This window comes from Thamnophis elegans, chromosome 4 (assembly GCF_009769535.1).
Source record: "Thamnophis elegans isolate rThaEle1 chromosome 4, rThaEle1.pri, whole genome shotgun sequence".
NCBI classification, from domain to species: Eukaryota; Metazoa; Chordata; class Lepidosauria; order Squamata; family Colubridae; genus Thamnophis; species Thamnophis elegans.
Genome location: NC_045544.1, coordinates 133,606,255 through 133,624,003, shown reverse-complemented (window position 1 = coordinate 133,624,003; position 17,749 = coordinate 133,606,255). Strand labels below are relative to the sequence as shown.

Sequence of the window (17,749 nt, the reverse complement as noted above, 5' to 3'; positions counted from 1 at the left end):
GCCCATAGAGACGGCTCTGCGTGCCGTAGGTTCACCATCACCGGCCTAGCAGCTACGACATAGCACAACGACAGACGTATCACGATGCGGGGGAGGAATTCTCTGTTCTATGCCATGCTGCTGCACATAAAGAGCCTTTCACACATCAGAGAGTCCACTGCAGACGACAACTCATAAATTCAAATAAGTGAAGAAAACAATCCAAAGACCATCGACATATTATCAACCAGGAATAATGCCACATCTTAACTCACAGTTTTCAGCATGGGGTCCACAACACAACGTAACACAAGGGGATTGAAACTCTTACTTCCTAAGGCCCACCTCCCCCGCAAGTCCAGGTGATAACCCAGCCTTTTTCAACACACACAAACACACACCTTTGTCCCTTCCTCCGAACTCCTTAGAAATACCTGCATTTTAACATCTAACCTGTTTGGATGTGAAGTCGGGAGCATAAACTGGAATTCCACCACACACGTGTTGTCTTTCAACTGGCGATGTTGGACGCTGTTCAGCTCATAGGCGATGTATGCCCTCCGCACATACACCTGTTGGGGGTGGAAAAGGAAGCACGTCTGAAGGGAGGGTTTCACACGAGTGTTCAAACATCCTGTCCTTCTTGCTTGATGGAGAGTTAGACCCAGCTTAGAGTACATCAGATGTAATGTCCCCTTTGAAAGGAGTTATCCGGAGTTAGCAGAGGTCTCCAAACTTGGCCACTTCTAAGACTTGTGGACTTCAACTCCCAGAATTCCCCAGCCTGCATGGAGAAGAATTGCATGGCTGGCTGAGGAATTCTGGGAGTTGAAGTCCACAAGTCTTAAAGTGGCCATGTCTGGAAACCCCTGGTATATAGGAATGACCTTGAAGGACAAGAGGGGAAGAATTGCTGCCTAAGGATCAGTCAGATGAGAGACAGCGTAGCCCACAGCTGGACAATGGACAGGGCGAGAGGCACATACAGGACTGTGCCTAGTGCAGAGCTGGCAGCAGATTCAGAGAGTGAGGAGGTTGGGGAGGAAGATGGGCCAGTCCTGGAGTCTGGGGAAAGCTCTGTGTCGGAGGCAGAGAGGGGGCCAGAGCCATCTGACAGTTATCAGCTGCCTTCAGAGTCAGACATCAGTGAGGCAGATGAACAGCTGGAGCCTTTTCCCAGTGTGCGCATGCGCAGAGTTGCCAGAGGAAGGGAACAGCTAAAGAACAGGGGTCGACTTGGGAGTAAGGCCACAGGTGGACAATGAATGGCCCCTCCGATAGGGAATAAAAGAGGAGCGAAAGGGGAGTGGAGTTTGCAGGAGACAATTAGTTCACTTAATTGGTTCGTGACTCTCCGAGGCTCCTTGTCAAGTTTTGCAGCTATCGGCCTGGCAGCTCTCCAAGCCAGATAAGGTCTGTGACTGTAAATCCTCCCTTGAAAGACTTTGCTGGATGTGAATGTGCAGAATTCACAGTCAATTAATAAAAGGGGTTTTTATTGGGACCAGGAATTTGCTTCAGGCTCTCGGGAAGCCTCGGTCAGAACACCCAGTTTCTCAGGCTATATAGGGGACGGTGGGAGATTTGTATAAAAATACAAATCTATCACCATTGCAAGGTTCTGTTAACATAGCCTTACAATCCAGGTAGTCCACCACATGCAGCAATTCATTTAGTGACAGTTCAAAGTTAAAATGGCACCCAAAAAAATGACTTATGACCTTTTTTCACACATGCGGCCGTTGGCTGTATCCCCATGGTCATATGACCAGAATTGGGACGCTTGGCAAGTGTCTCATATTTAGGATAGTTGCAGAGTCATATGATCACCTCTGTTGGGCTAGAAGCAGGGGTGGGATTTGAGCGAACGGGTAGTTCCGATGATCAGCTGGGAGCGAACCTGTTCGCGCCAACAATCAATTGGGCTCACCCGCCCGCCCCTGTGTTTTACGGACCTTTATCTCCTCAGCTGAGTCACGCAGCAGAGTGGATTGCTGCGCCTCAGCTGTTTTCCTCCCCAGCAGTAATGCGGAAGGAGAGTTTTCTCAAAACTGCGCCCGCGCACACAGCGTGCACCAGGTGCATGCGCAAGCAAAGCGCGCGGTCATCGAACCCGTTGTTAATCCGTTAGGATCCCACCATTGACTAGTCGACAAGGTTCATCCCAACTCTGCTATTCTTTTATTTTCTGTTAAATTGGGTCTCCCCGCACTTCATTTAGTTACAATGGCACTGAGAAAGATTCATTCAGTGGCCGTTCAAGGTTACAGCGGCACTGAAAACAGTCTCTTGTGACCAATTTTCACACTTAATGACCGTTGCAGCAGCATCCCTGTGGTGAAGTGATCAAAATTCAGACGCTGGACAACTGACTCATATTTATGACGGTGCAGTGTCCTAGTGGGTCCTGTGAACCTCTTTAGCGACCTTCCGACAAGGAAAGTCAACAAGGAGGCCAGATTCACTTAACGACCCGGTTATTCAATTAGCAACCACAGCGATTCACTTAACCACTGTGGCAAGAAAGGTTGCAAAATGGAGCAAACTTTATTCCACCGATGTCTCACTTGGCGAAAGAGACATTTTGGGCTCAATTGTGGTCGTAAGTCGAGGATGACCTGTTCTCTTTACAACTGAAGGCGATGGTCAGCTATTTCAACGGCCAATATCTTTGCCCTCCGAGAGTTTTGGGTCTCCCCTTGGAGGGCCTTCCGAGTTAGCCGTACACCTTGTGCCAGCCTGGCCCCGTGGTTGTGTGTGCGGTCGGGAGAAAAGCAGACAAAGGGGAAGACTTCTTCACACCTCAGCTCCTGAGCCTAGAGGACCTGCTGTTAAAAGATGTGGTGATGACAGCCGAGAGGTGGAGTGTGACAAAAGAGGGAAAGGTGATTTGAGAATGAGCCTGAACAGTGAAATTCTAGTCACTAATTTAATGCTGAGCTGCCTTGAACTCTGTCTCCCCGTCACACGCTTCCTTCTTCCCCCTTAATTTCATTGTCTCACACCGAGAGGTCACCTCTGAGAAGATCTCAGGTTGCTTCAAGGGCAGTGAATGCCCCGATAACTCCTTTCAAAGGGGACAAAAGTACTTCCTTTACGTTTTATAAGCTTCTGGTTTTTTTGTCAACCAGACATCTACAGGCCATAATATGCTGTTTTTCTAGGGATTATGGCATCTGGCTAGAAACTGGGAGACTGAGAGTTCTAGTCCTGCTTTAGGCATGAAAGCCAGCTGTATGACTTTGGACCAATCACCAGGAGACTGAAGGTTCTACTCCCGCCTTAGGCATGGAAGCCAGCTGTCTGACTTTGGACCAATTACCAGGAGACGGAGAGTTCTAGTCCCGCCTTGGGCATGAAAGCCAGCTGTCTGACTTTGGACCAATTACCAGGAGACTGAGAGTTCTAGTCCCGCCTTAGGCATGGAAGCCAGCTGTCTGACTTTGGACCAATCACCAGGAGGCGGAGAGTTCTAGTCCCGCCTTAGGCATGAAAGCCAGCTGTATGACTTTGGACCAATCACCAGGAGACTGAAGGTTCTACTCCCGCCTTAGGCATGGAAGCCAGCTGTCTGACTTTGGACCAATTACCAGGAGACGGAGAGTTCTAGTCCCGCCTTGGGCATGAAAGCCAGCTGTATGACTGTGGACCAATCACAAGGAGACTGAGAGTTCTAGTCCCACCTTAGGCATGATTGCCAGCTGTATGACTGTGGACCAATCACCAGGAGACAGAGAGTTCTAGTCCCACCTTAGGCATGAAAGCCAGCTGTATGACTGTGGACCAATCACAAGGAGACTGAGAGTTCTAGTCCCACCTTAGGCATGATTGCCAGCTGTATGACTGTGGACCAATCACCAGGAGACGGAGAGTTCTAGTCCCGCCTTAGGCATGAAAGCCAGCTGTATGACTTTGGACCAATCACCAGGAGACTGAAGGTTCTACTCCCGCCTTAGGCATGGAAGCCAGCTGTCTGACTTTGGACCAATTACTAGGAGACGGAGAGTTCTAGTCCCGCCTTGGGCATGAAAGCCAGCTGTATGACTGTGGACCAATCACAAGGAGACTGAGAGTTCTAGTCCCGCCTTAGGCATGAAAGCCAGCTGTCTGACTGTGGACCAATTACCAGGAGACTGAGAGTTCTAGTCCCACCTTAGGCATGATTGCCAGCTGTATGACTGTGGACCAATCACCAGGAGACTGAGAGTTCTAGTCCCACCTTAGGCATGATTGCCCTCTGTATAACTTTGGACCGGTCATCAGGAGACCGAAAGTTCTAGTCCCGCATCAGGCGTACGGTGGAATCAAGAGGAAGATCCCGAACAAAAGAAAATGTTTGGTTTTACTCACCTCCAGAGCTGCCATTCGCACCACCTGGTTGCTGTGGTAGAAGAAGTTGGGGAGCACATCAAAGATGGAAGTCTCGGAAAGGATAAGTTTCTGGGGGAAGAGGAAAAAAGAAGATACATTTTTTTTCCCCTTTTTATCACAGAATTTCAATTTATTTATTTTTCTGCCTCAAAACCAGTGGCTGGGCCAACTGTTAAGCTAAGAAGCGGCACAAGCAGATAGAAAGGTTTTTCTTAAGATCTTGTACGTTTGTTTATACGGATGGACCTCAACTCACAACCACTGGAAGTTACAAGGGCACTGACTTACAACCCGTCCTCGTACTTACAACCGTTACAGCAGGGGGTGGGAAGAAAGAAGGGGAAGGAGAGGAGGAAGGAAGGAAGTAGAGAAGGAAGGGAGAGAAAATAAGGTGGTGTCGTAACAGACTCTAGGAATGGTAAACAATACAATCCAAACTGTACCCTATAATCTCTTAAATGGAATAACAATAGTATAAGATTGGCAAAGAAAAAGAATAACCATGTGAATGTATACCTAGAATTGTATGTAAGAGAATAAATGACAGTAAGAATATATAATATATATCACAATATAGGTAAACAATATTTGGTTATAAATAGCTAAGTATAATTAAAGATAGAATTGTACATAAAAATGGATAACGAATAAGGAGTGAATGTAAGATAGAAAGGTATAGAAGGGAAAACACTAACTGCAAAGAAACCGATACGGAACTGCTGTATGATATATGATGGAACTTCTTGTTCCTATGTTGTCTTAAGTCATGTGTTTGTTTTTGTTGATGTGTTTATGTGTGTAAAATAAAAACTTAAAAATAAATAAATGATAATAATAATAATAATAATAATAATAATAATAATAATAATAATAATAATAAAAAGGTTTTTCTTAAGATCTTGTACATTTGTTTATACCGATAGACCTCAACTCACAACCACTGGAAGTCCTCGTACTTACAACCAGCAAGGGTGGGTTCCGGCAGCCACTGCTGCCAGTTCACTCGTGCATGCGCAGTCCAATAAAAAATACAATAAAAAATGTTCCGTACATGTGCAGAAGCCAGAAGTAAGATGGTGGTGCGTATGGCGCCGCCAAGAGAACTGGTTCAGGGGCGTGGCAGGCCTGGGTCACTGCTGGTTCCAGCGACCCAGGCTGCCAAACCACTACAGGTTCAGCCGAACGGGGCCGAACTGGTAGGAACCCACCACTGCGTTACAGCAATCTCCAGGCTCACCTGATCAAACTTTGGATGCTTGGCAACTGATGTGTATTTACAAAAGCTGCAGTATCCTGGGGTTGTGTGAATCCCTTTTGTGATCTTCCCAGCTTGGCTCTGGACAAGCAAAGTCAAGGGGGATGGGGAGCCAGATTTGCTTAATGACTGCATGATTCGCTTAAGAACCACAGGGATTCACGTAACAACCGTGAGCAAAGTGATCGTAAAATTGCACGTGGCTCACTTAACAACCGCTTTGTTTAGCAGTGAAAATGTTGGTCCCAATTCTGGCCGTCAGTTGAGGACTGCCTGTAATAAGTCACTTTTTTAGTGCTGTTGTAACTTGGAACGGTCGAAGACTTGCTGTACTGTGAGGAGATAATTCTGCTTTAATTCTGCATCTGATCCATTTGGATTATATACGATGCCCACCAGGGATGGGTTCTGGCTTCTGCTAGTGCCGGTTCGCTCAGGGGACGCACTTGATGCGCGCTACGCAGGCATGTACAGTAGTAAAATAAATGCTTCTGCGCATGCGCAAAAGCAAAAAATAAGACGGTGCCGCCAATAGAACCGGTTCAGGGGCAAGGCAGGCCGAGTCATTACCTACTCAGCCGAACCGGTCTGGACCAATAGGAACCCACCTCTGATGCCCACACAGAAAGTTGGAATTACTAATGTTAATTCTGTAACTGACTTGAGCTTGATTAGCCAAAGTTCCAACCCGCAACAGTTTAACAATAACTTTGTATTTGTTATATTTATTTATACAGGTAGTCCTCGATTTACAACAGCTCATTTAGTGACCATTCAAAGATACAGCAGCATTGAGAAAAGTGACTTATTACCGTATTTTTTTTTTGAAGGATAAGATGTACCTTTTTCCCTCAAAAAAAAAAAAGGCTGAAAATCTGGGTGCGTTTTATACACTGAATGCAGCATTTTTGGCCTCCTGAAACCCCGCCCCCTTCACCAAAATGGCCTTGTAGAGCCTTTAGGAGGCTTCCAGAGTGCTGGGGAGGGCAAAAATGAGTGAAAAATGGCCTGTTTTTTGCTTGTTTTTGCCCCCCCTCCCCTGGAACGAGGAGCACTCTATAAGCCTCCTAAAGGCTATGCATGCCCTTTTATGACAAAAAACAGGCCCGTTTTCACGAAAAAACAGGCTGTTTTTGGGAGGCCTGCAGAGTGCAAACCCTTTTTTTTTTTTTTAACATTTGTCTCTTCAAAATCTTGGTGCGTCTTATACTCGAGTGCATCTTATACTCCGAAAAATACAGTAATTAATTAACTCATGTCATCCCTTTCTGTGATCTTCTGACAAGCAAAGTCAATGGGGGGTGGGGAGCCAGATTCATTTAACAACCAGGCTATTAACTTAACAATTGCAATGATTCGCTTAACAACTGTGGCAAGAAAAGTTGTAAACTGGGGCAAAGCTCATTTAACAAATGTCTCTCAAACCGAAATAAATTTTGGGCTCAATTGTGGTCGTACTTTGAGGACTACCAATTTAGAAACCACCCAACTCACTTACTCTTATAACTACAGATAGTCCTCAAGTTACGACCTTTCACTGACCGTTCAAAGTTACAATGGGACTGAAAAAAGTGACTTATGACCGGTTTTCAGACTTAGAACTGTTGCAGGATATAAATAAATAAATAAATAAATAAATAAACAAACAAACAAACAATATAAATATAAAAAATATAAATATAAAAAATATAAATATAAATATAAATAAATAAGAACATGGATCAGTGAAGGAAAGACATACCCATCGAGGCTGCACATTGAAAATTGTAGCTGAAATTAAGAGTTAATCCGACACAGTGCAGATAGTCCTCAATTTACGACCCAATTAAGCCCAAAATTTCTATTGCTATGTGAGAAATTTGTCAAGTGAGTTTTGCCCCATTTTACGAATTTTCCAGGCACAGTTGTTAAATGAATCACTGCTGTTGTTCGGTTAGTGACATGGTTGTTAAGTGAATCTCGTTTCCCCATGGACTTTGCTTGTCAGAAGGTCTCAAAAGGAGATCACATGACCCAGGGACACTGCGACCGTCATAACCGTGAGTCAGTTGTCCAGCATCCAAATTAAGTCACCTGACCAGGGGGATGCTGAAACGGTCGTTAAGTGTGAAAATTGGTCACAAGTCCCTTTTTTCAGTGTCGTAACTTTGGATGGTGACTCAGTGAACTGTTGTAAGGTGAGAACTACCTGTATACTTTTTTACCTGTCGGGTTTCTGAAAAAAATATACTTGATTTCTACAATTCGACCCAAAGCTCCATCATCTTCCTACCTGCAGATTCTCGATGCAGAACTGGTGCCCGTACATGTCAATGGCCGAGAGGAAGATGGATTCCACCTGATTGTGACGGAGTTCATAGGAAGGCAGGTGGGAAGCGATGAGCACCTAAGCAGGAAACAAAAAGTCGCAGGTTGTTATGAACGTAGCTCAGGGACTGCCGAATTTCAAAGCTGAGATTCAGGATCAGGCCTGAAAGCCTTTCTTGTCATTGTACATCATGTATACAATGAAATTGGTTTAGAATACAAGACAACATGAATAATATAAAGAACTAGCCGATAACCCGGCGTTACCCAGGTATTTATTTATAGGGGGGAAATGTCCGGACCAAACGTAATTTCTAATGTTTGATTTTCCCCCTTACCAGAGGGAGCCCCCTTGTAGCCTATTGTGAAGCAACTCCACTGTGCTGTGCAGTAGAAGCCATTTTACGGCAGTACAGTAGAAGTCATTTTAAGGCACAACAGACTGTACCTCAACAGAAACCCCCCCCCCCCCCGGGTGTTAGGGGTGTCTTAGCCCCACAGTAGTTTTCTCCAGAAATTAAGTTATCTGTATGCCAAGTTTGGTTGAAATTGTTCCAGGCATTCCAGAGTTATGCTGGAAAACACACACACACACACACACACACACACGAAATATAAGAAGATAATAAAGCTATAGGGTGACACAAAAGACCTTGGGGAAGATATTCTGATGTCACAAGGTGTCTATTCCTGCAAAGATTAGAATTGTACAGGTGGCAGTCCAACTTCTCCAGCCAAAAGTTGGAATATTGAAGGAACAACATCGTAAGAGTATTGATGCTTTTGAAATTAAACAGCAAAAGTGGGAATAATGGGGAAAGACTGGGGAAAAAACTGGGGAAAGTTATTAAAACAATAGAGCTAAAAGGGAGAAAAAGAGAGTGGGAAGAAAAAAATACAGAAACTACAAAAACAAGGAAACGAAAAAGCTAAGGGAATGGGTGGAAAGAAAAGAATATAAGAGGAGTTCCTGAGAGACTAAGAGAAAATGGTTGAAAGGAGGAAAGAAGGAAAAGGATGTACTAGTAGAATAGAATGAAATACGGTAACATTGCCAATAGTATATAGCTAACATGATGTGTGGGAAACAGATTAATATTATTAATTGTGGATAATTAATTAAGCAAAATGTTTTCTATACAAAATTAAATATATGTTATTGATAGTAAAATAGAATATAGATGGAAATGAAATGCTAAATTTGATTAACTTGGACAGGCAAATAATGATATTGTTTATAAGAAGAAATTAAAGTTAAGTTGAAAAAAATGGAAAGAAAAAAAATAAGATGGCTGAAATTTGAAATGGAAATATGATGTAAAATGAACTACGCGTAAGAGAAGATGTAAAGGTTATAAAAGTTAAAATATGTAACCAAAAAAAAACAGTTTGTTTTGAAAGAGTATTGATGCTTTTGAACTTTAGCACTGGGAGAAGAGTCTTGGGTAGCCAAGAAAGAAAATAAATGGATTTTCAAACATATAAACCGATGAGTGCAAATAACCAGGCTCTAATTATCCTACCACGGAGACATTATACAAAGATCCAAGTGTCTGCCTCATTTCTTCAACCTCTAATTACAGGTAGCCCTCGACTTACGACCCTAAGCAAGCCCACAATTTCTGTTGTAAATTTCTCTTGCAACCAAACATCTCAATTTTGATCATGGGACCTTGGGGATGATGGAATGGTCATAAGTCACTTTTTTCAGTGCCGTTGTAACTTCAAACGGTCACTAAATGAACTGTTGTAAATCGAGGACTACCAATATCAGGATTAAAACAAACAAACACAAAAATCCACGTTTCCCTCCTTTTCTTTTTCTTTCCACCTTTTCTTCCCCTGCACACTCCAATTTCTAGAATGGAAACGAAAAGAACGACAGGATTTTTTTTTTATTTTTTTTAAAAAAGGAAGCTTCCACCGGGATAGAATTATTGAGAGACAATTAGATTCATCTCTTTCCCCACATCCACGCTATTTTAATTATACAGAAAAGTCACTAGCAGTGGAGAGCTCTCCAGGTATAGAGCTGGCATTTAAATTGGAATGCGAAATGGGGAACTTAAGAAAGGGGCAGGGAAAAAAACACACAAATCAAAGTTATATTAGAATCCGGAAAAAGAAAGGAAAAATTCAACCGTCCCCCCCCCCCCAGGGGGGGGGAGCCATTGACAGAGGCTGCTGCTTCTTTTTATACATTGGGGTTTTCTTGCCGAAGTTGAAGCAATATATTTTGTCTTCTGCTCCTGCGATTTGTTCTACCCATGTTTTCCCTAAAATAAGACCCTGTTATTGTGGCCCGCCAGAAGCCAGCAACATATTCGGACAGTGAGGAGGTTGGGGAGGAAGATGGGAGAGTCCTGGAGTCTGGGGAAGGCTCTGATGAGGGCTCTGTGTCAGAAGCAGAGAGGGGGCCAGAGCCGTATGCCAGTTATCAGCTGCCTTCAGAGTCAGACATCAGTGAGGCAGAGGAACAGCTGGAGCCTGTTCCCAGTGTGCGCATGCGCAGAGTTGCCAGACGAAGCTAAAGAACAGGGTCGACTTGGGAGTAAGGTCACATGTGGATGATGAATGCCCCCCCCCCGAGGGAATAAAAGAGGAGCGAAAGGGGAGGGGAGTTTGCAGGAGACAATTAGTTCACTTAATTGGCTTGAGACTCTCCGAGACTCCTTGCCAAGTTTTGCAGCTGTCAGCTCTCCAAGCCAGATAAGTTCTGTGACGGTAAATCCTCCTTCCAAAGACTTTGCTGGATGTGAATGAGCAGAATTCACATTAAATTAATAAAAAGGGTTTTTTTTGTCAGGACAAGGAGTTTGCTTCATGCTCTTAGGAAGCCTCGGTCAGAAGACTGACAAGCAAAGTCAATGAGAAAGCCAGATTCACTTAACAACGATGTTATTAAAAGCGAACCATTGTTAAGCAACTGGAATTTGTTTTTCCTCGAAGACATTTCACTTCTCATCCAAGAAGCTCCTTCAGCTCTGACTGGGGAATGGAAGCAAAATGTCTTCAAAGTAAAACAAGGAAGTACAGCTGCCTCCTGAAAAAGGGTTCCACCACAAAACCGCGTTCGACTAAAGCACGCTCGACGAAACCGCGTAGCTGACGTCATCACAGGGCGACAGCGCGGAGACAGGAGCACGCTGTAAACGCTAAACCTAAACCTAACCCCCCTAAACCTAAACCTAACCCCCCTAAACCTAACCCTAAACCTAACCCTAAACCTAACCCTAAACCTAACCCTTAACCTAACCCTAAACCTAACCCTTAACCTAACCCTAAACCTAACCCTAACCCTTAACCTAACCCTAACCCTAACCCTAAACCTAACCCTAAACCTAACCCTTACCTTAACTTGAATCAGCTTGCTTTCAAAGCGCTATTTAAAGCGCCCTTCTTTCTCCGCGCTCGCTGTTGTCGCCCTGTTGATGACATCAGCGACGCGGTTTAATTGGGTGCGCTTTAGTCGAGCGCGGTTTTGTCGTGCCACGCTGAAAAAGCACCTTCCGGACAATCATGATCTGGACGACTGAGAACCTCCGTAGACCTTCACCCTTATGTTACCTGGCGGGCTCGTAAGGCTACCCTGGCATTGGTGGTCTTGCTCAATTGGGTCAGCTCCGTCAGAATGTTGATCAGCTCATCGGTCAACGTTGGATCTCGGCCACACAACTGATCCTGTCAAGAAAACAAAGAAACTCTTGATTCACGGACAAGCATCCAAGGGAGGCCAACTTTTCAAAATATAGTCTCCATCCCAAATGAAACATTAGTATCCCGTGAGGGTGAACTTATGGCACGGGTGCAATCGCCAGATGCTCTTCTGGTTTCCAGCCAGTTGGTCTTCAAAGGCACCGGGAAAACGGCGTGAAAAACGGCCAAAAAACCAGACCGTTTTTCGAGCTGTTTTCAGACTGTTTATCAGGCAGTTTTCAGGCTGTTTTTCAGACCATTTTTGGGCTGTTTTGGGGGCCATTTTCCAGTCGTTTTTTGAGCTGTTTTCAGGCCGTTTGGGGTAAATTTTCAGGCTGTTTTTTGGGCCATTTTCAGGCCATTTGGGGGGCATTTTTCTGGCTGTTTTTGGGGTAGTTTTCAGCCTGTTTTTCAGGCAGTTTTCAGACTGTTCTTTGAGTCATTTTCAGGCCATTTTTCTGGCTGTTTTCTGGCTGTTTTTCTAACCCAAAAACAGCCTGAAAATGCCCCCCAAAATACCCTGAAAATGGCCAAAACCACCCCAAAAGCAGGCATGTAGGAGGAGCCAAGGTGGCGCAGTGGTTAAATGCAGCACTGCAGGCTACTGCTAGATCAGCAGGTCAGCGGTTCAAATCTCACCGGCTCAGGGTTGACTCAGCCTTCCATCCTTCCAAGGTGGGTAAAATGAGGACCCAGATTGTTGGGGGCAATATGCTGACTCTCTGTAAACCGCTTAGAGAGGCCTGAAAGGCCTATGAAGCGGTATATAAGTCTACTGCTATGTGCATGCTAGCCAGCTGGTCTTCGGGTTTCCTGTGCTCCAGCATGTGCGCGCACATGCATATGTGTTCCAGTTTGGGCATTCAGTGCCAAAAAGGCTTGCCATCACTGTTATAATCTATTGATACAAAAACCAACATAGAAAAGCCAAATTTGTGCAATAATATACTAAGCTACAGGTCTTTATAGAAAAAAGGTTCTGGTTTGTTCCTAAGGGAAAGTGGCATTTTCACGAAAGGAATTTGGCTCATATTTTGAAGCGACACTCTCTGCCTTTTTATCTTTATACTGTCAGGTATTCCTCCCATGCAGGTATTGGTTTGGAGATTTATCACTGAATATTAATAAAAATGAGGCTTAAGGTGTGTTAAAACATTGTTCCTCAACACTGGCCATTTTAAGATATGGGGACTTCAATTCCCAGAATTCCCCAACCAACAATTTTAGCTGAGGAATTCTGGCATTTGAAGTCCAAACATCTTCAGTGGCCAAGGTTGAGAAACACTTTTCTAAAATAAGGCAAGCTGGAAAGGATGGAGAACACAAAATAAAAGGGACCTTGGAGGTCTTCAACCCCCTGCTTAGACAGGAAACCCTCTACTATTTCAGACAAATGGTTGTCCAAGCTCTTCTTAAAACTTCCAGTGTTGGAGCATTCACAACTTCTGGAGGCCAGTTGTTCCACTGACTAATGGTTCTCATTGTCAGGAAGTTTCTCCTTAGTTCTAGGCTGCTTCACTCCTTGATTAGTTTCCACCCATTGCTTCTTCTCCTGCCCTCAGGTGCTTTGGAGAATAAAATGACCCCCTCTTCTCTGAGACAGCCCCTCAAATATTGGAAGACAGCTACCCCCAGTCCTTCTGTTCATTAGGCTAGACATACCCAGTTCCTACAACCATTCTTCATATGTTTTAGCCTCCAGACCCTCTAATCACCTTTGTTAGCAGGATACTGCTAAATACATGCTAAAGAGAGGATACTTCTTAGTCTACTGTCCTCACCACTGGAAAACATGCTGAGGATAAAATGGAAGGACTGGTCCAAGGTCAACATGGTTTTCCACAGATAGTCAATGACTGGTCATTTTATGACCAATGTTACAATGGCCATGGAATGGGTGCTTTAAAGCCCATAAAGGATCCCGCAACCATCATGCATGGTTGCGCTGCCCTCCTGGCCATGGTCACATGACCCCCATGTCAGGCAGGTCAGCTTAATGACTGGTTGCAGAGTTCCATCGTCATGTGACCCATAACAACCATGACATCACTTAATGACCACCACTTCTGATTAATGACTGCTATGAAAAAGGTCACGTGGATCCCTCAGGTTATGACCACCTTGACACATGACCTGTAATTACAGGCTCAATTACGGTCATAAGGTGAGAACCATCTGTATCGTAGTTCAAGTAGAGTCGCCCATCTTAGAAGCCATTATGTCTCACATCAAAACAGAATGCTGTGGGAAGCAGCTGAGCAGAAGCATGGTGCTCTATCCATGAGGATCACTAAACTAAACCTCCAGACGACATATAGGATCTTAAACACCAAACAGAGTTTCTTCATTTTAAAGCTGTGATTGTGAACCTATGGCACATGTGCCAGTGGTGGCATGCAGAGCCCTCTCTGAGGGCACATACGCCATCACCAGCTGCTCTTTGTGGGGGCCAGAGCACTGGAAAATGGACTGAAAAACAGTCTGAAAATGGGCCCAGAAACAGGCCTGAAAACAGCCCCCAAACAGCCTGAAAAACAGCCTGAAAACGGCCCCAGAAACAACCCTGAAAATAGCCCCCAAACGGCCTGAAAAACAGCCTGAAAACCGGGCCCAGAAACAACCCTGAAAACGCCCCCCAAAACAGCCTGAAAAACAGCCTGAAAATGGCTCCAGAAACAACCCTGAAAACAGCCTGAAAAACAGCTTGAAAAACAGCCTGAAAATGGCTCCAGAAACAACCCTGAAAACAGCCTGAAAAACAGCTTGAAAAACAGCCTGAAAATGGCTCCAGAAACAACCCTGAAAACGGCCTGAAAAACAGCCTGAAAATGGCTCCAGAAAAAACCCTGAAAACAGCCTGAAAAACAGCTTGAAAAACAGCCTGAAAATGGCTCCAGAAACAACCCTGAAAACGGCCTGAAAAACAGCCTGAAAATGGCTCCAGAAACAACCCTGAAAACAGCCTGAAAAACAGCTTGAAAAACAGCCTGAAAATGGCTCCAGAAACAACCCTGAAAACGGCCTGAAAAACAGCCTGAAAATGGCTCCAGAAAAAACCCTGAAAATGGCCTGGAAAACAGCCTGAAAAACAGTCTGAAAATGGCTCCAGAAACAGCCCTGAAAACAGCTCTAAAAACAGCCACGAATGGCTAAAAAACTGGCACGAGTGCACCAGCCAGCTGGTCTTCGGGTTCCAAGTGCTCCAGCGTTTGTACATGCACACATATGCACGTGTGTTCCGGTTTGGGCATTCGGTGCTGAAAAGGTTTGCCATCACTGCCTTAAAGTATTCATATATTACAGGTAGTCCTCAACTTACAACTATTTGCTAAGTGATCGTTCGAAGTTACAACGGCCTTGAAAAAAATGTCTTATGACCATTTATCACACTTGCAATCGGTGCAACATCCCTATGGTCACGTGATCAAAATTTGGATGCTTGACAACTGGTTCACATTTATGACTGTTGCGGTGTCCTGGTAGGGGGAGGTGTCACATGACCCTCTTTTGCGACCTTCTGATCAGCAAAGTCAAAGAGGACGCTAGATTCACTTAACAACTGCCATGATTAACAACAGTGGTAAGATGGGGCAAAACTCGCTTAACCGTGGTTTTGCTCTTAGAACCGAAATATGGGGCTCAGCTGTGGTCGTAAGTCGAGGACTAGTTGCAAGTCACTCCAATAGACGTGACCCTGGATTCAATCTGTAGCAGCTCTTCCAATATTTCAGCGAATATTCCAATATCTCAGGGGCTGCTGCAAAGAAGAGGGAGTCAAGCTATTCTCCAAAGCCCCTGAGGGTAGGACAAGAAGCAATGGGTGGAAACGAATCAAGGAGAGAAGCAACTTAGAACCAAGGAGGAATTTCCTGACAGTGAGAACAATTAATCAGTGGAACAGAAGTTGCCTCCAGAAGTTGTGAATGTCCCAACACTGGAAGTCTTTAAGATGATGTTGGACAGCCATTTGTCTGAAGTGGTGTAGGGTTTCCTACCTAGGCAGGGGGCTGGACTAGAAGACCTCCAAGGTTCCTCCTTGAAAGCCCTCAGAAGGACTATGGAGGTGGACCGCTCCAAAATGGAAGAGCAGTTGAAAACCCCATCCTGGCAAAAAGGATTCACCAACACACACACACACACACCAAAAAACACAAGCTGTGCAGCACCGCGTTCCCCAGCTATCAGCCTGCCCCGATCGGCAAAGGCGGTGTGCGAAGCCTCTGACGTGTTCTTTGACAAGGCCTAACGCCTCTCCAGCACCCCCATGTAATTACACACTTGAGTGACTGGACTCTGAAGAAAATTGAAGGCCTGAGCTGCGAACAGCTGCCATTTTTTCTCTCCATCATGCCGGCATGATTACTTGAGAAATGAACAGCCCCAGCTCAGAGCTACTCCAGAATTCTCAGAGGAAATATGGCTTCGTGTTCAAATAATGAGATTCTTAAGGCAAGCGTTACTTACAATCACATGGCAAGGGGAAAAAGAGGAAAGGAAAGGGGGAAAGGAAAGGAACATGGGAAGGAAATAGGGAAGAATAAAAAGAAGGGGAAGAAAAAGAGAAGGAGGCAAGGCGAGAGGAGAGGAGAGTATGCAAAGAAAATAGAGAAGAATAAAAAGAAGAGAAAGAAAAAGAGGAGAGGAGAGAGGAGAAAGGGTGGGAAGGAAAGAGAGAAGAATAAAAAGAGAAAGAAAAAGAGGAGAGGGCAGGGGAGGAGAAAGGATGGGAAGGAAATAGAGAAGAATAAAAGAAGGGAAAGTAAAAAAGAAAGAGGAGAGCATGGGAAGGAAATGAAGAAGAATAAAAAAAGAAGGGGAAAAGAGAAGAAGGAAGAGAGGGGAGGGGAAGGGGAAAGCATGGGAAGGAAATAGACAAAAATAAAAAAGAAGGGAAAGAAAAAAGAGAAGCAGGAAAAGAGAGGAGAGGGAAGGCGAATGAGGAAAGGGAGACAGAGAAGGGAAGAGAGGAAGACTGGAAGAAGGAAAGGGAAGAGAGGGAAAGAAGGTGAAGGGAGTGTGTGTGTGTGTGTGTGTGTGTGTGTGTGTGTGTAAGAAAAAGAGAAAGAGATTTTCATATTGCAGAGATTAGTATTTAACTAAGACAATGGTGGTACGTGTATAGCCATCATGGATCAGCTGTTGTAAGGGAATATGTTTGTCCTCAAGAATTAAAGCAGTGTCTTGTTTAAACTTTTAGCTGGGCAAATCAATTTCTAGCCACATCTTTAGCCAAAAGAGAAAAAGAGGCAGAAACACAAGAAGAGGTTTGGGAACCTCAACTCTATGAATTAGCCTCTTTGAAAGCATGACGCAGACGGGGATGTGATGGATGCCCTCAATCCCGGGGTTAACTCTCCCACAGGCTACATAAAACAGGGCATTTTTTCTTCAGCTCAACTATATTTAAAAAACAAAAACAAATATTTTTACTCCTCCAGGTCATAGGAAAAGGGAGAGGCATTATCTGCTTTGGACTTTTTAGTTGAAAAAAGATGGGATTGGAGATTTGAAGGCCAACCCAGAAGAGGGGTCCCAGCACCTCATGCCCAATGTTTAAAAAGAGCGGAGGTGGTGCACTGGTTAAATGCAGCACTGCAGTCTACTTCAGCTGACTGCAGTTCTGCAGTTCTGCTGTTCAAATCTCACCGGCTCAGGGTTGACTCAGCCTTCCATCCTTCCGAGGTGGGTAAAATGAGGACCCGGATTGTTGTTGGGGGCAATATGCTGACTCTGTAAACCGCTTAGAGAGGGCTGAAAGCCCTATGAAGCGGTATATAAGTCTAACTGCTATTGCTATTGCTATTAGATGAGACATTCTGAGGAAAAATAAAAGATTATGATCAGACCTCAAGAATGGCGGACGGCTGCGGTTGGTGAATTTTAGGGGGAAGGCGTAAGAATACAAAACGAGGACCACGTCTGGCTATCCAGTTTGAAAAGGTTAATGCTATCAAAACAGCTGCTGAACATGCGGTTATAAAATGCAGGCCATTCTCTAAACCACTGATGGCTAAACTTTTTGTTGTTGTGTACCGAAAGCGAGCATGCGCGCCAACATCCACACTCTGTTTCTCTGAAAACAAGACCTCCCCGGATAATAAGCCCAATCGGGCTTTTGAGCGCATGGCTAAAATAAGCTCT

The 17,749-nt window shown here is 44.6% G+C and overlaps 1 protein-coding gene across 4 annotated transcripts in view; it reads right to left on the bottom strand.

The window, feature by feature from the left end:
• Nucleotides 1-17,749, bottom strand: part of ACACA (acetyl-CoA carboxylase alpha) — a 308,466-nt gene that overhangs the window by 177,413 nt on the left and 113,304 nt on the right. For all 4 annotated transcript variants that reach the window (XM_032214921.1, XM_032214922.1, XM_032214923.1 and 1 more), the window contains 4 exons: nucleotides 11,480-11,593; nucleotides 7,878-7,991; nucleotides 4,330-4,419; nucleotides 433-551 (listed from right to left, as the gene is read on the bottom strand). In XM_032214921.1, the coding sequence (XP_032070812.1) occupies nucleotides 433-551; nucleotides 4,330-4,419; nucleotides 7,878-7,991; nucleotides 11,480-11,593 (437 nt within the window). The remainder of the gene's footprint in view (nucleotides 1-432; nucleotides 552-4,329; nucleotides 4,420-7,877; nucleotides 7,992-11,479; nucleotides 11,594-17,749) is intronic.